Here is a 20,981-nt window from a genome sequence, read left to right on the forward strand (position 1 = left end):
AGCACGAGCCATTCTTTCCAATATGCAGAATACATAACTGTGTAGGGCACTCAAAAATTTGGGGAAATCACTGGGTCTTAATGTCCATTCACCCACCTCTTTTTAGCCCTGTTCCGTGGCTCTGTATGCCAGGCTTAGGGCAGGTCTGTACTAAAACCAAAAGGTCAGCTTAAGGTACAGAACTCCAGCTACATAAATAACTGAGTACCTTAAGCAGAGTTTTGATGCTGTCCCCATAGTGGGAGGTCAATGAGAGAAAGGCTCCCCGTCAATCTTCCTTCCTTTACTAGACCCGCTAAGGCATCGATCTCCATGGCAGCAAAGACAACCCCCCAGCAGCAGAACACTGAACTTGTGAAAGAGCCATTCAAGTGGTAATGAAGCCATTTAACAGGCATTTGCCAACCCCAGGTATGTGCTGTCAGTTTCTGACCTTACGGTGTTAGTCTACGGGACCGTACTTTAAAATATTTCATTAGGGTGTTGCTGAGGAGTATAATAAAAAAAAACAAAAAACAACACACCACCTCTTTAAAAAAAAATTCCCCCTGGAGGGCTGCCATCAGTCATGTAGGTGCAAGTTTAATACTACTGCGTAGGGCCCCATCAATCCTAAGAACAGCCCTGAGCCACGGAGACCCTTCCCTCCACCTCCAAATTTCTACAGTGCTCAGACACAGCAGAAGTCTTTTCTCAATCTCTTTTTATTTATTAGAAAATCCCTACAGTTCTAGAATTTTAAAATGAAGCATTGATTACAAGTAATAATTGTCCCCAGAGAGTCCAGAAATTGCTGCACATGCTGTTGATGTGGATTATGGGCCTAGCAGTGACCTGGTGACCTCTGCAGGAGATGCTGGTATATAGGTGAGACACAACCCTCAGGATGAGTGTAACAATCATGACACCACACTTTTGACATAGTTAGCGGGATAGAGTCCAACCTGGCCATTGCTAAGCCGGCCTTTGCACCAGCCCTGCTCATCCTCTTCACTGATCTTCATTAGTTCTTCACCTAAAGAAGAAACAGCACAAGCTTCGCCAGTGAAAAGGAGTCAAGAGAGTGTGCCCACCTCCAAGTGTCTGGATAGTTCCCTATGGGCAAGTGGGTATGACCCTCCTGTCACAATGTCAGACAGGTGAAATGTAGCAACCAAGTCTAATCTTAATCTCATCACAACACATCTCAATATTTCCCACTGGACTAGAACCATCTTGCAGGCATGCAACTCTACAGCAGGAGCTCTTGGAGGAGGATATATTTCTCACAAAGCATTATTTTTGCTAGATAAGGAGACCAGTACCTGAGATCAAGAGAAGGCCCATGGGCAACACTGGTTTTCCCAAGTTTCAGTGCTGGAACTGAACTTCTCTCTGGCACAAGGCTCCTTCGATGCAGTCGGGAAGGACTAGTGCGAAACCCCTGAGCTGTAGCTGTTAGATGCTCACTTGGCCAAAGCCCAGGTGGTCAGCAAGCTATGGAATGGGCTAATTTTCCCACAGAGATTATCCAGGCAAGGCTCTCCTTCCTTTCCCCAGCTTTGCACTCTCGGAAAGGGAAGGAATGGGACACTCTCCACCAAGACAAATCCTTTGTCTCTATCATGACAAGGAAACTTGACTGCCATTATGGAACTGTCCAATTCAGAGACTGGGGGGATGCGGGAGGGGGGAGTCACCTTGCAAGCCAGGTTGAATAAAGCCCTACTGATGCATGCTGGTCATAGCAGCATCTTGGTGGAATGAGCTAATCCCAGCACTGATGGGACCAACTGGTTTGCATTAGAGCTGTTGTTTGGGAGGGAGAGCTGGGGCCTTTGGGCTGGCTACCTTCCTTCTCCTCCCAGCTCACAGGGGTCAGGAAGAGAAATTGCATCTACCATGTCCTCTGGGGTAAATGATCCTGATCCACCTTCTTGCTGAGATTGCTTTAAAGCTGTTCTACTAAGCCAGTACGTGAGTTAGTGCCAAGAAATCTAAAAGTGATGAGTCAGCAACACAGATGATGGCTTCATGCACCAGACCCTTATGGGGCCAGGGATTTTAGTACCTACAAAAAGGAGTCTTGTTTCTGCAAGCGAGTCAATGCAAGCAAGATTAGAAACGCTCCCAAGATCCAGATGGCTCCTTGGAAGATTGGGGAGGAGTTGGCAAAGTGTTAACAGCTAAGGTGGTGAGAGAGGGCCCAACATTCTCTCTCATCTACTGGAAACTGACTGCTCCAGTCCCAGAAGGCACTCATGCCTTAGGTGGTAGCTTCTAGAGCTTCCTCCTGCTAACCTAACTTCAGTTTGTCGGCCAAGAACTTAAATTCCCACAAAATAGCTCTCTGGGGTAGGGATGTAAGCGGATAGTTGACTACCCCCTAAAGCCTAGGCTTAGTGGGTAGTTGAGTCACTCCTCTACTACTTGCTCCCCTTCCCCCCCCCCCCCGCTGCTTCTGATACAGAGGCAGCAAAGGGGTGGGAAAAGCGGGAACTGGTGCTAGGGGGAGCTGGCTTAAAAAGGGAGGCAGAGGTGCAGCAATCCAGGACCTGGTGGGAGCTGGGACTGCTCAGTCCTGGCTTGCACCAGGTCCTGGATCTACCCCCGCTGCAGCTTTGCAGTTTAAATGTAGGAAGAGCTGGGCTGCCTGCGTGCCCAGCTCCTACTACATTTAAACTGAAGAAACGCAGCAGGTCCCTTTATCGACTAATCATGTAGTCAGTTAATTGTATTGACTACACAATTAATCAGTTATCCACTTCTTAACATTTTTACTCTGTGGCCATTTTATAAAAAAGGCAAGAAAAAGGCACTTTATAAGGACACCCAAACTCTCACCCTGTAAGTTCCCAGGGAAAGGTTAAGAGAGTATTTTCACACTTCTGGCCCAAGGGAGCAACATTTGCTAAATGCTCAGAAATACATCCAGCAAGGAGACTGTCTGATCCCCACCCTCCATGTCTTTGTTCAATGTTTCCACCACACACCCACCCACCCTGAAACATTCTATCTGCAGCCTGTGAATGCCTTGCTACGTGCCTCCTCCACAATATGAGCCCTGCTGATTCCCTGACTGAGCAGAGTGGCACAAAGAGGCACTGCCCTGCCCAGTGCTATGCCCTTCTCCAGGAGCAGTGTGCAAAGACAATGAACAGATCCCAAGGAGCTATCCAGATCTCACAGGGGGAGGTTTCCAACCATCTGCCCAAGTGGTAGTGGCAAAAGGGTTAGTGCTTTTGTACCTGCTTTAAAGCTCAGTTCATCAGCCTCCTGTCCTGTGTAATCATACAGCGCTCGCACCTGCACGCCTGGTACCTTTATGTCCTCCTCGTGCCCATTGGTATCCAAGCATTTTCTGGGAGTGTCATCATCGGACCACTCCGACACATCCTCTTTGCCTCCGCTGCGTGTTTGAGGAGAAAACAGAGACAAAACAAACACAGGCTCATTTCAGACTCAGGGCTGACTCTTATGTGCCTCCCCATCTGAATCCTGCACCATCCTAGAGCCCCATGACAATGCTGTAGAGCCAAGAGGAAACAGAGGCCTGATAGGAGGGTGGAGGTGTACAAGAAGGAGAGAGACCAGGACAAGTTAGATTTGGCTGAAAGCAGCCTAGAAAATTGCAGAACCTCAGGGGGTGGGTAACTTGTCCAAACTGCATCCTCCCTTTCAAGCCCCAACCCCAGTCAAACATGCCTCACCCTGAACAGGCCAAGCCAATTCTAACACAAGGAAGTCTGGGTATTTCCAAAACATGCTCAGCTGGAAACAGCCCATGAGAGAGAAAGGAGGCTATAATCCCCTCCCCCCCCCCCACGCAGACTTAGCTGATCTCCCTAACTCAGGGGCCACAGCAGAGGAGAAAGGAAGAGCAGAAGACAGATACTTTGAGCCCAGACACCCTCTGGGGTAGGTCATGTTCCATACTAACTTCACATAGGCTGATGCCCTCAGGGTGTCATAGAAGAAACTGTTCTGCTCCGCTTGGTAGGAAAACCTGTGGATTGGCAAATAGGGCCCTGAATCCAGCTGACTGGGGAAGGTCAGATTCCTGGAAAGAGCTCTACATTGTTTCCAATTCCTTCTCTCCCTTCCCTGCCATGTCCAATTCTAGGCTTCATTTATACCAGCAGACGAGGTCTTCTTGAGCAGGAATAAAGTGGATACCATAGGAGACTGACCTCCTAAGCCCTTCCCCATTCTCCAGTTCATTTGCTAAAGATCCTGGAAGAGAAAGTAGCTATCTGAACCATATAAATGGTCAGTCACCCTTGGGCTTGTCAACTTTTGATCATGTAGCACCCACACTAGACCATGGGAAATAAGATGCATATCTAGGGAAGAAATTCTTGTTCAAACATCTGGGACTGCTGGTGTACCCGGGGAAAGATTTCTAGTTTCCAGTTTTCATGGGCTTTTTCTATCTCTTAGAGATAAAAAGCAGCTGAAGGCAAAATCCTACCAGCTTCCTCCCCCACCTCCGCAGAATCCTGCTCATCAGTGAATCAGACTAAGCAGACCCCTGCTACGATGGGATACAGAAGAGACCTCAGCACAGAGCCGGGCCAATAGGAGAGGAAGGTCCCAGCCCTGGCACCACCATGATACTGCATGTGGACAGCAGAAGAGATCCTCCCAGTATCCCATCCAAATGCTCCAAGCAAGCCCCTTTCTCTGCCCAATTCATCTCTCTGAGTTGTACAGGCATGGACACTGCTTGAGGTCACCAATTTCCAGCCTAATGATTATAAAAAAAAAAAAAAAAAAAGAGGGAGAGAAAAAACAAAAACTGACTCCTATCTGCACAGCTAGTTCATGCCCCAGGGCATGATTATTCCTCTCCAGTATGTCCCAAGATGCAACCCTTACCCTCGCCGTATCTGTGGAGGGGTCTGAGAGAGACCATCCCCTGTGGTCACAATACTGGTCAGGGTCACATCTTCAGCACTTTTACTGCCTTTCTCCTTCTTGCTGATTGGCCGCTGGGTTTCCAGGGTCCATTCCTGCCCAGAAGGAAAGGTTCATCAGTTCCCTAAGTCCAGAGAGTTTTACACAGTTTATTCTAGTGCCAGGGAGGAAGATAGGGAGCCCAAGAACAAAGCACCATATTTAACTAATTACTAAGCAATACAATAGAGTAGTCTGTCATATAAGAGCCATGCTGAGCCAGTAGGATCATGCCTGAGGATTGGGAATGTGGAGGAAAGATGGAATATGCAGTATGTGTCTACCTTTAGCATATACCCTCATCCCTGACCACATGCGGGAGGGGGAAGCCTGAATGATTGCAGTTTAGCTGGAATGGCCTCTCCCCAATGGCCACAGAGGTTGAATTTCCAATACTGTACCCTCTAAGAAAGAAGAAAGGTGCAAACATCATGATCCCAGGTGAGCAGGGGCTGAGCCTTTTCCAGTGGGAAGAGGCTCAGAGAGCAGGGGGAATCCAGAGCATACAAGTTCAATAAAGTAGATCTGCAGCATGCAGAAATGCACTCTAGAGGGATATGCTACCTCAAACTGTGGCCAATTCATGGCCATGCCTGGCCCATGAGTGTTGCGCCACCATTTCAGATCTTCCTGGTCATCTGCAGCCACGATTCCCTGGTACAGATCCCGGTACAGTGCATGGAAACTGCAATCAGAAGCAGAACCAACATCAGTGAGCAAATTCCTGCACAGCTTCATTCAGGTCTCTGTTTCACTTCCCCATCGTCCTTCTTCAGGAATCACTGAGGATTCTAGAGGCCTTTAACCCTACAGCATTTCACAAGCCACACACATCCTGCTCCATGGAAACATCATCCCCCTCAGAGATGGCGCAGAGAGCCATTTGGCCTGTCTCACAGGCATGGATGGCCTGGATACCCTGCTGCTGGAGCTTGAAAAGAGTAAGCAGAATCCCATGAAGAAAACCAGGGAAATAGGTTTGACTTGTACATTCCTAGACCTTGCCCACAAATTCTCTTGGGAGGCTGCAACAACTTCCCTCATTCCCCTGCACAGTATGAGGTTTGTAGTCAAACCGCCTGGCTCATGTCTCCTCAAAAGGGTTAAATGTCTCCAGCCATTGGAGGGAATGGGATGGTGATGGTCTTCAGAGACTGTGGAGCAGTGAGTTGGGGTATGTCTACCCCACACATAGGAGGGAATCTCCTAGCCTGACTTGTGTCAGTGGAGCTTGTGTGCTAAAAATAATTGTGCAGACACAATGGCTCAGGCTGGAGCTCAAGCTCTGAAGCCTGGGGATGGGCCTGAGCTCTCAGGTGCACCATAAACATTCGTAGAGCTGGGGCAATAAAGCAGCCCACAGGCCAACTGCGGTTTGCAGAGTTAGCCCCTGGAGGGCTGCTAGATGCTTTATTTACCTACATGTCCATGGGTATGGCCGCCTGTCGCTACCGTTGACTGTGGATTGCTGTTCCTGGCCACTGGGAGTGACAGGAAGCAACACAGGCTGGGCCGCTGCTTCCAATGGGAGCTGCGAGTGGCCATAACTGTGGATGTGCAGGTAAAATAGAGTGTCTGGTGGCCCACCATGGGCTAACTGGCAAACCACATCCAGCCCATGGGCCGCTTATTCCTCACATCTGTCTTCGAGATATTTAAACAGCCTTCACTTCAAAGTGAAGGAGAAAACAGATTAAAGACTCACACCACAAGATGGTATTTGGTGGTAGGAAGGATGGACTCCTCAAGAATCAGAGAAAGAAAGAAACTGAGGCGAGGCCCTCTCTGAATAAAACCAGACAAGATGTGGCTGGACCACAGATATTCACTTAGACACATTAAAAGGGGAAATAGGCACAAGCCCCCCAACAGGCACCAGATGCTCTCCTTCCCCAGAGGCCGTGGAGCAGACACCCCCTGTCCCAGATCAGGGCGCAATGAACAGACGAGTACCTTTCATTGGTGGAGATGTTGAGGTGCTGGTGCAGATCCAGGAACATCTCCTTGAAGAAACACAGTCGCTTGCATTCTGCCTCCTGGCAGCCCTCAAACACCTGTTCCATATCCTCCATGTAGCGGGGATTGTAGCGGTTTAGCTCCTCTAGCATCTTCTCATATTGATCCTTACACTGCAGCAATTGGGAGGAAGAACAAACATAAACCAACCAGCACTGGTGCCAACTCCCTGCTCTCCACCCTCTCTGACCTTCGCCCCACCCCCCTGCTCCAAACACACACACCTTGGTACCCAAGAACTTCCTCCCCTGTTCTCCTGTTCATCAGGTGACCCTGTTCACATTCCCCTGCACAGCTAAGTATAGGACCTGGGGAACATCAGTGGTACCCAGACAAGCCACTTTCTCCCCAGAGTCAAGCTCGTGTTCCTGCCATGTCAGAGACCCCTGATGTTTTTGACCCCCTTCCAGTTTCTCCTGTGGCAGCGACTTCCCCAGTTGGAGGTGGAAGGAGAAAGGAGGGAGATCGACACACACAGCTCTCTGGCCCTCTTCTCCACAGAATAGCTCTACAACCCAGCATTCAGCTGGACACACATACTGGTCACTCTTGTGCCAGAGCCTTCAAGAAGCAGCCTCAAATTATTTGTTATACAGCAACAGGTACATTGCCTGACCCCTGTCACCAGCACCTGAGTAGCCATAGGTCAATCCCATGAGGTACTGAACTCCCTCACCTTCCACTGATATGAGCAACCAAGGAGAATATTCAGCACCTTGTAGGACCAGGAGCCAATGTGAGTGTGTTTGAAGCCAGCAGACATTTTGAGTCTCTTGTCCCTGCATCACACCAGTATAAGGACCCCTAAATGGTATGAGTCTACATAAGGTTCACCCACCTTTTCTGCTTCTTGTGAACATTTCTCCACACGGTCCTCCAGCTTGCGTATCTGCTCCTGTGAGATGGAGGAATCTGCCTTGGCATGGTTCTCCCGTGTCTGTGCAGTCTTCTCATCTTTCCGGGCTGCGTGGTAGTTCTTCTTAGAGGTCTCCACCTAACACAAGTAGTTCTGTAAAAACATAGCAATGTGCCCCAGTGCAAACTTCCCTGCCCCTTTCGTGTTGCTGGGGAGGAAAAAGGGGGTTGGTAGATGTTTTTCAGCCTCTGCTATTGGACAGAGGCCAGCTCAGTCTGGCTTCCACTGAATGACGCAGCCAGGAAGTCCTCTGCTGAAGTCACAGACCACCCACAGGAAGCCCGGCCTACCAGCCCCAGATAGATCTGCACCAAGGAAGGCTGCAAGTCTGCCATGGGCCAGGAGTCAGTCTCAACTAACAGAACCAACCCTCACAGCCAAAGAGACCTATATAAAGTGTACCCAACCAAAGTGCACTCCAGGCAAAAAATGTCTAGCCCCAGCATCCCAGCCGCCTCCTCCTTATACACACTCCTTGCTCACATCTTTCAGCTTCTTCACCCAGGGTTTCTGGGCCTTACGGAATCCATCCTCTGCCTCTTTAGTCTCTTTAAAGCCACCAATCATCTGCTTATGGTAGGCCTCCTTCTGCCAGGCCTTGATCTTATCTGCATCTTCACCAGCGAGATGGTTCCGCACCTCTAGATGGATCTCGCTCAGCTTGTCTGCCGCAGTCAGGAAAGCATGCCAGGTCTTCTCTAGGGTTCCATACTGAGGGCCTGGAGAGGCAAACAGGAAAGTGGCCATTACAACCCCATGTCCACTGATATGGGGACAAAGTTCAGAAACTAGCCACCTCTCATCATACAAAAGACATCTCTGCCCACCACCAGCATTCAAGACAATGTGGACTGTTCTCTGCATAGACAGGAAAGAGAGGAAGGACTGGGTGTTACAGTTAGCAGAATTAAGTATTAGCAATGAACAACCCTAACTGTTAATCTGGTCCTGCCCCAATCAGTGCAGGATGGGACCCTACAAAAATATTCCTCAGGGGCTTTGCCTGACTCGAGCTTAGAAGAGGTCAACAATGGCAGCTTTCTGGCTAGAGCTTAGAGTCAGTGTCACAGACTAGTGGGTACTTTCGAACATCTGTTCTAATACCCCCTAATTCCTTGTTACACTCTAAGGCTCCACCATCTCTAAGGCTCCACCATCTTGTGATCCAAATGCCAATTACCAGCCATAAGATACTCTTAGGCACGTGTGTCCCTGTACTCTCCTCCCAGGCTACAGGTCTTCCTTTGTACACCACTCCATGAAAGCTGAACCCTCCAGCACTAAGTTTGGGACATCTCCCCCTTCCAGAATGGCAAACTTTTTTGTAATGGAGCACTTAGAAATGCAGAGGGAGCCTCCTTTTCCTGCAGGGGTCAGAGAACTGGTGCCCAGAAAGGAACTACAGAGCACCTCTGGAACTACTTGGTTTGAGCTAGGAAAGAATACACAAGATCCAGCTCCATGCTGTCCAATGGGTGTGCTTGTTTCCTACAGAGGACCCCAACCACAACAATAGATGGTGCTCTAGGAACAGAGAGCTTCTCCCAAAAACCTGTGCCCACCCCAGTCTGCCTTCCTCACCCTTCTCCACAGCTGTCCTCCATTTGCGGGACCACTCTGTTAGCTGCTGAGCATAGTTCTTCTCAATCTTGGCTCGCTCTTGGAAGCAGGAGATGAGGTCATTACAGAGCCGGTGCCCATCATCCACACGTTTCACTGTCCGCTTGTAGTTACCAGCCTGAAAGAGCAGACAGTGCACTGATTTCAAACTCACCCACCCACCCTAAGAGCCAGAGTCAGCAGGTCAGGCCACCACATAGTTAGGGCAGGTCCTGCTGAGGCTAGCAGCCTGGCTAGGACCCCACCGAGTGCCTCCACAGGAGGAAGTGAATGTATTCTGGGAGGGCTTAAAGAGAGGTTCTGGCTGCATATTCATCTAGACCTGAAATCAACACCAGTGGGGAACAAGAGGCATCACTCAGTAGCTTCTGGGAAGGAAGGGACCATCTTTCTTGGACACCAAGAGCTATACACTTTACTGAGTCCCTCTCCAGTACCCCAATCCCAAAAGCAAGTCATTCTCTCTCCCTTCCTCTCACTCCAGGGGTATAGCTTATTACCCAGAGAGCTTGAGAACTGAGCCCTAACTCTATGGGTGATACATAATAGACACTGCCCTCCCTCCTAATGATTCCTCTTACCTCCCAAAAACTGCCCCCAGAAGCCTCTCCACCAACATCATCTTCTGATGACATAACCCTGGTTTTCTTGCAGCAAAGAATTTTTGCAGATTTTAATGCAGCTGGAAAGAGAGAAAAGCCATTTGTAGCATGACAATATCCAGGACCGAGCCACGCTCCAGCCTGACAACTCAACATTCTCTGGCATTCTCTGTAAGCCGTGCACTTGTGCGGCCAATCAGGCGAGATTCCAATGCCGCCCCGCTGATTAGCAGAGCAGCCACAGATAAGTTTTTGTTTCTACTGGTGGTGCACATTCACACATGCCTTGGTGCAAAAAATAAAAATAAAAAAAAAAATTACTCTGCACCTGCATAGAAAAAGATTAGAGGGAACATTGCTCAGAGACACTTATGGAAGGGATTTGAGTGAGTTCCGACCAATTGCCAGCGGGCAAATGTCCATATCACAGCACCACTGTCCTTGACCAACTCCCTTGCTCAGTTCCAAGCCAGGAGGTCAGAACTAAAACAGGAAACATAGACTCAACTCCTCTCCTGGCTAGAAAGGATCCATTCAAGAGAAGCCAGTGACACATTGGAAGGGATGTTGTGGAAGAAACTGGCCCTGCTACCACCCAGGCTGTACCTGTCCTGGAGACACTGGTAAAGCCAGCACCTTTCACCAGCACTGTTAGTCTCAGCAGAGACTGCTTCTTTTCGCACCAAGATCGTCAGAGGAAGAAACATTGAACTACTGAGCATGCTCAGCAATGAAACTCTCAAAATAAGTTGTACTGAGAGAGATGACTCTGGTGTCCCAATATAAAAGAATGAGGAGGATTAAGGGATTACTTCAGTTACTGACTAGAGAAAACAAAGCCTGATGGTCACCAGGAAGGCATGTCCTGAATGGGGTGCCGCCTGCAGGAATGGGAAGGGAATCATAGCCACACCTAGTGCCATTGATTCAAGGATGTGCTTAGGTTTCTGCGCAGCAGCACTTTCTTGGGAACACCCCAGCTGGGTAATCAATGCTCACGTCACGCCACAGTCTCCGTCACCACATTCCTGTGCTGGGCACAAGGAATCTAGTGCAGACAGCGACGGAGGCCCCATCTCACCCCAAACTTATACACTGTCACTAACAATTCCTATTCAGCCCAATATGTAATTTTTTGGCTGAGACTGGATCCTGGCACTGCTGTCACATAAGGATCCTGGCATTACCACCCTTTGGGAGAGGCAGGGGGAAACTGGAGAAAGGAGCATAGACAGACATATCCCAGGTTTGGTTAATATAGGATCAGCATGCTTTGCTGCTGCTCTTCTCCTCTTACACATTCCCAGTTATAAAAAGCTTCCCTCACACCCTAGAAAAGTATCTGCTCACTCTGCCAGCCCCAAAGCAATACTCACACAGCAGAAGCAGCCTGAGATGAGTCCAAGAGACCAGGTTTCCCCATGACCCCTCAGTGTCTTTTTTTTTTTTTTTTTTTTTTTTTGAGTGGTTCACCAGAAAGCAGAGTCCCTGGTAGACTTCAGAAGACACACAGAGGGAACCAAGGAGAGGGTTAAGTACCATCTGCCTAGCAACACATTCAGATAACATGAAGGGTAGTAGAGGTGCATCAAGGAAATTCTTCTGGCTTTCCAAGAAAGTTCCAACTTCCCCCAAACCATCTATCCTCTAGGAAACACAGTTAGAGGAGCCAGTCATCATACCAAGTGAAAGAACTTTGCATGAATACAAGTCCATTGGTTCTACTCCTGTGCCCAGCAACAAAGTAACTACATACCTGAAAGAGAGAAGAATGAGGACTGTGGAAGCCCCAGCTGCCAGGAGTGATTTCTTGGGTTCGTCCAAGTCCTCTAAACGTGGTGGCGAGGAAAGAGATGCACAGACAGTTAGACCCTGCTGCTCTGACAAGTAACAGTACTCGGAGAGGAACCTGGGTCTCTCTCTATGCTCAAGGAAAGGAGGGGCACCCCCCAGCAGTTGCTGCCACTCTCCATCTTTGAAGGTGCCACATTTCAGCATAGAGAGGAGATGCCAAATCCCTGTGTCACAAGATCCATTCTCAGAGACTTCAAAATAGAAGCAACAGAGCAGCATGACAGCATCGTGCGGGAAAGGTGCCGTTATAACAGCTGAGCAAATGAACAACCCACTGCTGGAATGGACTAAACTAAATGAGGTTTCCCAGGCTCAGCAGCTGCACTGAGCTTGGTCCTCCCTTCTGTTGCAGTACAGCCTATATGTCTTGTCTAGCTTCCCCCCACTGCTGCTCGCACTTGGTTTTTCAATTAAGCCTCGTGCAATTTATCATGCAATGCAGGAGAAACAAGAAGCCAAAAGAACCAAGCAAGGATGTAACCTTTCGATTAAGTGGCTAATCGATTAGTCAATGCAAATTGCATTGACTAGTCAATTAGTCAATAAGGGCACCTCTGCCTTTGAAATGTAGCAACAGCTCCAGGGCTGTGGCTATACTTCAAAGGTGAAAGCTCTGCAGAGAGAACAGGGCCAGCAGGGGACTCAAGCTGTCCCCTGCTGGCCCAGTGCTCCATGCAACATTTCAAAGAGGCAATGCTGCATGGAGCCTGGGGCAGTCCCTAGCTGAGCCCAGGCTCCACGTGGTGCTGCCACTTTTGAAACACCGTGTACAGCTGGCCCTGGTTGGTCTCTGGCTGGCTCTGGGTTGCACACAAAATTTTAAAGCGGGACCACCGTTCCGACTCCAACTGGTCTGGCCCCAGGCTCCACGTGGTGCTGCCACTTTGATGTATCCCTTCCTCTTCTGAAAAAGGAAGCAAGGGGTGGAGGAAGTGACTATTGACTAATGTGTCGACTATCCAATAAGTATTTTCTTATTGGATAGTCGACTACTTGTTCACATCTCTAGAGCTAAGTGATAGACATTTTATTGCACTAACCATAACCCCACTCATAGACCAGGACCCCAGTGTGATAGGTACTTCACACACATGGAGACAATCCCCTCACAAGGAACTAGTACTCCAAGTGGTAGTAACATTTCTTCTTGTTTGGCTTGGTTTGTTCTGACTGATTTTCCTGTTAGAAAGGGATGTCCTGTTGAAGCTAGATGGCTATGATGGCTGAGAAATAATTAAGTGGAGATAACCCAAAAGCCAACAGAATGAAAGCTGCAGCACCTGAGAAGGGAGGGGATTTTTAGTCACATGAATCTTTGGCAGAGAAGGGCAGGGGTGAGGGAGTGGGATGAGTGGCAACTTGAGTCATGGTGGTAACCATCCATCAAGTTATATTTTTGGAGAAATAAAGTGTTTGTTAAAGAGTCATTGCCTCTTGTATTAAAGTGTAGAGCTCAGAGGAAATATTTCTGGGACTTCCTAGTCATCCTCCAATACCATGAGACATTACACTCCTGATGTTTCTAAAGGTAGCACACGAGCAATTAAAAACATATATATTTAACCCATATCCCCAGCTTTCTCTATTCATCATAAATGAGCAAGAAGCACAAGCCCAATTTAAAAAAAAAAATCCTTCTCAGGGTACTTTTAAAGAGAGTATTGAATCCTCCTCCAGCACCCAGGGAGGAATGAATCACAAACATGTTTTCAGACTCTGGTTGCCAGTTCTGACTAACTACCCTGCATGACAGCTTGGGGGTGGGGCTGAAAATTGTTTCCCGTGCTATGGAGCAGCCACGCTCCACTAGGGAGAAGCCAGTCAAAAAAGGACACAGAGAACCCGGGTTCATTTGTTCTACAGTTTTTACATCAAATATGTTCAATTTATCAGTTGGAAGGATTTTTTTTTTTTTAAATCTGCCAGAGTCATTAACTGATCCTGGAACCGTAAAACCAGCTGGATTTACAATGCCTAAACAGCAAAAATAATAGGCATTGTAACGCAAAGCAGCTGGCATTTGGGTTAAGGCACAAGCCTCTGCTGGAGAAGCATATGCCCTACCAAGACAGACCCACTGGACTTCTGTAGGAGAAACACGTCAGGAAATGAGAGGGACCTTTTTTGGTATGAGCCTTTTCTAGAGCTCCTACACATTGAATCCATGTCAGTCACCAGGTCACAATAACCCCATATGCAGACATTTAGGCTACGTGTACACTGCAGGCTTCTTGTGCAAGAAGCCTTTTGTGCAAGAGTTTTTGCGCAAAAACTTCTTGCGCAAGAACACATCCATACCTCAAAGCGCATCGTAAAAGCAATGTGCTTTTGTGCAAGAGAGCATCCATACCACATGGATGCTCATGCACAAGAAAGCTCACAGAATGGTCGTCAGAGCACCTGTGCTTTTTCCCTTCCCTGCAGAATGTCCACACTTGCCTTTTTGCGCAATAGCTGTAGCGCAAAAAGGAGTTATGCCTCATAGAAGGAGGTTTACCTACAATAGAAAAAGTCCTCTGTTTACTGCCAATTTAGTTGCGTAAAAGTGCATTTGAGGTGTGGACACTCTGCAGATTTTTGTGCAAAAACCTTGCAGTGTAGACGCAGCCTTAGAGAAAACACTTTATAATGAATACAAACACTGAAAAAAGAGTAGCTACCACTGCCACCTTGAGCCCCAGGGTAACCAAAAGGTTTGCTCTCCAAGTTGCTTATTCCTACAGCATCATGTGTGCTGTCTGCTCTGGCCAACAGCCTGAAAGCAGGGTCCGTCAGTAAAGTTTACTAGCAAATAAAAAAAAAATTCTCTGTAGATCTATGTACTACACTGCGAGGCTGGTAAGTTAGCAAAGCCAGCCCAAACTCCATGTAGAAGAATCTTTAGGGTGGCTTTGAGGAGTGGTGGGCAGGGATTTTATTTGTGGGGAAGGAAGGATACAAACTAGAAGCAGAAGGATAGTCTGTTAGATAGTTTAATACTATTGCCACTTGATTGTAAGTCTTAGAACAGCTGGCATTTTCTTAGAGTCCCAGGTGCTGGAGTAAGATTGTTACATGAGATTCACAGCTTTCATTTTGAAGGGGTCCTAGCCTCATGGTAGCTGAGATATAAAGCTTAAAAACCCTGGCCCAAGCACACAACAGTGACATTTTTAAAAAACATTTCAAAACCAAACTTATGATTTTAGAATGTCTGAGGCTGGCTATACTGTTATGGGTCATTTCACCAACAGAGACTCCAAGCCTGTCTTAAATACAAATTACATTAGTTTTGTGGTCCCAGCAGAGTTCCTTGTGGACATGGCAGAGGAGAGGCCACAATATCAGAACTGAAGGGGGTATGCAGATCAGAACCCAGGTTCCTTGGCAGAGGCAATAGCAGTACTGAAAGAGCAAAGGCTGTACAAGATCAGGATTGAGGAATGGGAGGTGGGGTCAAGAAAAGAAATGCATCTGTCTCTCTCTCCTCCCTTACACACCAGTACAGGTTGAACCTCTCCAGTCCAGCACCATCTGTGGTCTGGCATGATTTTATTTAGCTGGATGTCTGCTTATCATAGATGTGGCCAAGTTTCCTGTAATCCCATAAGTTTGTTTACAGCCACCAGTCCTGGCTCTCAGGGTTCTGTGCTGTTGGTTAGCTCTAATTTACCCCTAAATGTCTTCTACCAGCCCTGTAAGTTGTAATGCTGCTGCAGCTAGACAATATTGACCTCCCGTGGTTTGGCAAATTCTCTGGTTCATCATTGGTCAGGTTCTGAGGGTGCCCGGTTAGATAGGTTCAACCTGTATTGGAAGAGAATTACATATTGCCTTGTTTGCTCCTGCAAGAGTACTAACCAGGACTGTCTCATTTGGCAGCAAGAAAGCTACATGCAGGGGGCATCAGAGATTTCCCGCGAGCAGCTGAGTAGGAGAGGAGAAAAATATGGAGATTTCTCCACCAGAGTTAGACCCCATAATCAAGAGGGATTTCAAAAACCTCTTTACAGCAAGGACGTGGCCTGAGTTATACAACCTCTTCTCACAATTAGCTACCCCAGCTAGCTAGATAAATGTGCCTGAAGAATCTCAGATATAAGAAGGTGCTAGAGGTGCTCAGGGTTTCTTCAGATAGAGCAGGGGTGTCCAAACTTTTTTCAAAGAGGGCCAGATTTGATGAAGTGAACATGCGTGAGGGCCGACCATTTTGCCTGACATTCTTGGAACCATTAAAATTAAATGCAAATTAACTAGTTTATGCAAAGTTTATTGCAAACGGCATACTTTTCATTTCGTCACATGGATGACAAATCTAAACAGGTGTTAAATCACTCTGTCTTTCATATCTGAAGGCCAGATGAAAAAAAATCCAGGAAGCTGAAATATATGTCAGGAACATTGTAAAGTACATTACATATTATTGGTAATAAAGGTTGTCTGTCAACTTTTAAGTTCAAAAAATATGAACAGGAACATAACACCAAGTATATATGTTGAGTCCAAATATATTTATAACTGATTTAGACCAACTGACATTAACTGAGATTTTACAATGTATTCATCTCAATACATATGGATTCGTTGGGGGCCATAAAAGATAGATATTGCCAAATTACCTGTGGGGCCATATTAAACCAGAACACAGGCCGCAATTGGCCCGCGGGCCGGACTTTGGACATGCCTGAGATAGAGGTTTCCTACCCAGCAGCATTATCTAAGCAGGTCTCAGCACCAGAGAGCACATTATGTCAGGGCTGTTCCTGCCTCCGGAGCAAAACTGAGTGGCAAATATCAGAATGTGAGGCCCAATGAGGAGAGTAAAAGGTTGTGGAGGAGCTGCTAGCTCACCTTCCATTTTCCCCAGAGAAGCAGAGGAAGTGATCCCCCAGAATGACAACCCTGTTTCAGTACAAGAGGGTTGGCTTCTTTTCTGTGTTTGGTCATCTCCAGCCTCTAATTATCAGGTTACAAGCCAATTCCATCCTCTAAATCCAATGGCTCCACAGGGTTTAAACCAAGACTGGCTGACCCTAGAAAGTTCATACAGCTTCCCAGAGATAAAGGCTAAAGCACTGTAGGCAAAGGAGACCAAGTGGAGGAATTTCCCCTTCCTCTCCCTTCCATGGAAGGAATAGCCAGACTCTAACAAGCATTACACATCAACACCCCAATAACCAAGTATGTCCATAACCCCTTTACACTGCTCATACCCTTATCCACTACTTTTCCATATAATCTCCCACCCATCTTTATGCCTTTGTCCATGCAGCCCCAATGTATGAACTCTTTCTACAGCCTGTGATGCTAGATAACCATCTTCTAGGAAGAAACAAAAATCTTTAGTCACTGTGTTTACCCAAGGCAGGCAGAGAAAGCCTCCTCCCTGTGCACCTCTCTTTGATACTTCCACCCTCCTTAGTGCCCACTGCTGCATGCTTATGGGCAGGGCCTGGACTTCTCCATTTAGTAAAGCGAGGGACCTACTGAAATAGGGAGAGACTGAACCTCCAATCTCCCTGAGTTCTGGAAGGCAGGTGCATTCAGCTCTGCAAGAGCTTCGCCTTTGAAGCACATTTGCACAGATAAGAGTTCATGGCCTTTGTTACACGTGTGTTTTTCCATCTTCCCCCTCACGTCAGTAACAGCCAGACACAGAAACCAGTTGCAGGACAACCCTATCCAGAAACTGAGGTTTTAGTCTGCCCACCTTAGCCAGGTGGCTTTAAAAAGGAATGGTTTTGTTTCCTTCTTAAGGAATTTCCTCAGACACTGAAGCCAAGCCTAGCCTAGTTTGGTAGGAGCAGGCCATGTCTAGCTCGGTTCAACTTCAGGGGGCACAGGGCTTTTGTAACTGGTTTGGTTCTCCAGATAATTCTCAGCCCTATACAAGAGAAAGGCAAAGACACGGTCCCTGCTGCAAGCCAGTCCCAGCCAAAGTTAAACAGACATGTAGTGTCAACGGTCAAACTTACAAGAAAAATTGAGGCTCAAGCCTCCATAGCTCATTTTTGTTACTGTTCAGGCAGGCTGGCTAGAGGACTAACAATGAAAGACACGCCTAACCTGCCATCTTATCTACGAACAGCCAAGAGAGCCTAGACTCTTTTATCTTTTCTACCAGTCTACTGCCTGAAGAAACCAACTGATCCCAACAGACACCACCCCAATAGTAAATATGAATTTGCTCTGAGCTAGTGATGTGCTCTGCATTCACACTATACAATAACTTCCCATAACTGCCACACAGTACACACTCACTTCCAACAGGTCCCCTCAATGGCTTGCAGCTACTCCACTGGGTGCTTGGGCAGAGATGCCAGATAATACAAAGATCCCATAAGCAATAAGAACATTAGAGTGACTGTATGGGACATCCTTGCTGCTGGGGAGTGGCTGTCTTTCACAATAATGTTTGTCCCAAACCAGGAATCACATCCTGGGTGGAGTCTTCTGACTGGGAAAGAAGCTGGGAGCCAATGTTTCCCAGCCGCTCCCCTGAAAGTGGAGCTCCCAAAGCTGCCTAGTCTAGTTTAAAGATCTTCATCTGGGTTTGCCAAGTTGGAGAGAGGGAGGGAGAGAGCACAAGCTTAGCCAGAACAGTAGATGCATGCAAAAGTCACTCCAGAAGTCTGCTAGTGAGAAACAACTGCAAAGGTCAGACAGATCCTCATCACTTCACCAGAAAGGTTATAAGGATTGCAGTGCATCAATGAAATACACAAAGAAATCCCACATTCTTTGAAAGGTGAGAGATTCTGTAACAGAGGGACAAGCTCACAGGACCAAGCAGCTAACTTACACTTCTCCTGGGCACTGGGACTTAGCTTAACTATCTGCATTGGTATCCTCCACAACTCTGACATCCTGAATCATAGCAGAGACTGCACCATGAGCCATTGTTACCTTAAGATGCTCTTACTGCCAAATGCTATTCCTCACGCTGCAATAATCCTTTATTTAGCTTCAGGCTGCTGCTTTTCCCTGTTGTCCAACGGTATACCTACACTACGCAGACTACACTAGCATAACTATCTATGTCAGCATAGCCCTGTAAGGCAGACACAGCTTGCACTGACAGATGTTTTTATATTGGCATAGGAACACTGGCCCCCTGAACAAAGTTAGCATGACCAAGCTGAATCTCCCTCCCTTTTCCAAGTAGAATAGTGATAGAAATGTAGCATGTTAGTCTGGTGTAGCTGAAACAAAAAACAGGACTATGTAAAGCCCCAACTGTCTGGAGGGAGGGATGGGGATGGTTGGAGCAATTGAAAACCCTCAGATGAAAAGGGGGGTTTTAACATCTCTTGTTTTAACAAACAGGTGTTAAAAGCTGCTGTTAAAAGACAGGGGTATGCTCCCTGAGCAGGAGAGCCTTTTGACTGCCTAACTTGTACAAGCTAAAGAAGTGATTCTCAACCTGTGGCTGGGATGCCAAAATGGATCATGACCAAAGTTCCCTGTAAGCAGAGTGCTTTGGCAGCCACTCAGGGGAGATTCAAATGATGCCCAGCTGATTAGTATATCACTCAGAGCTAGGGTTTGTTTCTATGGGTGGTGCACATTTCCACATGGCGTTGTGCACATGGAAAAATTATTCTGCACATGGATGGAAAAAAGTCTGTACATGCATGAAAGAGATTAGATGGAACATTAGTCATGGCCCCATTTTAACAGGTTTGCCAGGATTAGTGCTCTCCTGCAGCCCCCCAATTGCCCCCTCTCCCCAGATGGCAGCCTGCGGCAAGTGCAGCCGGGCTGATGGCCGAGTGCTGTGATGTGCCCAGTGTGGGCACTCAGGGCACTCCAAGCCAGGACTGCTTTGCAAGCAGGGCTCCCCTGAGAACTGTCTGTCCGGGGTGGGGGTCGGGACCCTTTAAGCACAGCCCTCGGCTAGCCTGAGACAGCATCTCCATGCTCTAAGTCCTCCTCTGATGCCCTGCCGGCACTGCTTCCGGCCATCCTTAACCCCGCTTCAGGGTCCACTTAATGCGGACGCGCTAGTTCGAATTAGCAAAACGCTAATTTGAACTAGTTTTTAGTTCTAGATGCGTTAGTTCGAATTAGCTTAGTTCGAATTAACTAATTCGAACGAAGTTAGTTCGAATTAGCGCTGTAGTGTAGACATACGCTCTGAGAGTAGAGATTTGGGAAGGTTTAATGAGGATGTTTGAGTAACTAGGGTATCTTGAGAGACCAGTGCAGCTTGACCATGAAGTACCCTAGAAGAGGTACCAAAAGAGGTACCAGACAAAGGCTGGAAAGTGATCCCACAAGCAGGGCTGTCTTTAGACATACACAGCAGCTTCAGGCACCACTAAATTAGGAGCACCCTATACAGTTGCATATGCCTAGGGACAGAAAGTTAAGCAGTCGCATGCAGCACCGGCTCCAGTGGTAAGGATGTTAAGAGGTGAGTAATCCACTAATTGTGTAGCCAATACAATTTTTATTGATTACACAATTAGTCGATAAGGGAAAGCTTCCTCAGTCCTGGTTCATGCCAGATCTGGGAGCTACCTCCGCTGTGCCTCTGCAGTTTAAATGTAGTAAGAGCCAGATGCGCTGCATGCCCGGCTCTTACTAAAGTTAAACAGCAGGAGATGCAGCGGGGGTAGCTCCTGGACCTGGCATGAGCAGGAACTGAGCCAGAATTGCTCAGTTCCAGCTCACGCTGGGTCCAGCAGCACCTGTCTGTGGGAGCTGGGCACACACACCCCCACCCCCACACACCCACCCACCCCTCTGCTGGAGCAGCCTCTGCAGGTGGCGAGCCTTTTAAGCTGGCTCCTGCTTCCTCCCCCCCTTTCTGCCTCTGACACTGAGGCAGCAAGGGGGGGGGGGAAGAGCGAGTAGTCAACTCGACTAGCCAATAAGCCTAGGCTTATCAGGTAGTCTACTACTTCCTTAGGGTATGTCTACACTACCCCGCTAGTTCGAACTAGCGGGGTAATGTAGGCATACCGCACTTGCAAATGAAGCCCGGGATTTGAATTTCCCGGGCTTCATTTGCATAAGCGGGACGCCGACATTTTTAAAACCCCGCTGGTTCAAAC

At 47.7% G+C, this 20,981-nt stretch overlaps 1 protein-coding gene across 7 annotated transcripts in view; it reads right to left on the bottom strand.

Moving 5' to 3' along the window:
- Nucleotides 1–686: 686 nt before the first annotated feature.
- Nucleotides 687–20,981, bottom strand: part of PACSIN3 (protein kinase C and casein kinase substrate in neurons 3) — a 30,683-nt gene continuing 10,388 nt past the window's right edge. The window contains exons 2-12 of one of the 7 annotated variants that reach the window (XM_075927660.1): nt 11,846–11,918; nt 10,069–10,169; nt 9,449–9,605; nt 8,351–8,586; nt 7,790–7,945; nt 6,889–7,064; nt 5,500–5,620; nt 4,858–4,991; nt 3,920–3,985; nt 3,301–3,388; nt 687–1,015 (exon numbers count right to left, since the gene is read on the bottom strand). In XM_075927660.1, the coding sequence (XP_075783775.1) occupies nt 1,004–1,015; nt 3,301–3,388; nt 3,920–3,985; nt 4,858–4,991; nt 5,500–5,620; nt 6,889–7,064; nt 7,790–7,945; nt 8,351–8,586; nt 9,449–9,605; nt 10,069–10,122 (1,200 nt within the window). In that variant the 5' untranslated portion in view covers nt 10,123–10,169; nt 11,846–11,918 and the 3' untranslated portion in view covers nt 687–1,003. Of the gene's footprint in view, nt 1,016–3,227; nt 3,389–3,919; nt 3,986–4,857; nt 4,992–5,499; nt 5,621–6,888; nt 7,065–7,789; nt 7,946–8,350; nt 8,587–9,448; nt 9,606–10,068; nt 10,170–11,845; nt 11,919–20,981 lie in introns of all 7 variants that reach the window. The other 6 variants (XM_075927659.1, XM_014579646.3, XM_014579648.3 and 3 more) reach the window with 6 other exon arrangements.

Source organism: Pelodiscus sinensis, chromosome 4 (assembly GCF_049634645.1).
Source record: "Pelodiscus sinensis isolate JC-2024 chromosome 4, ASM4963464v1, whole genome shotgun sequence".
Lineage (NCBI taxonomy): Eukaryota > Metazoa > Chordata > Testudines > Trionychidae > Pelodiscus > Pelodiscus sinensis.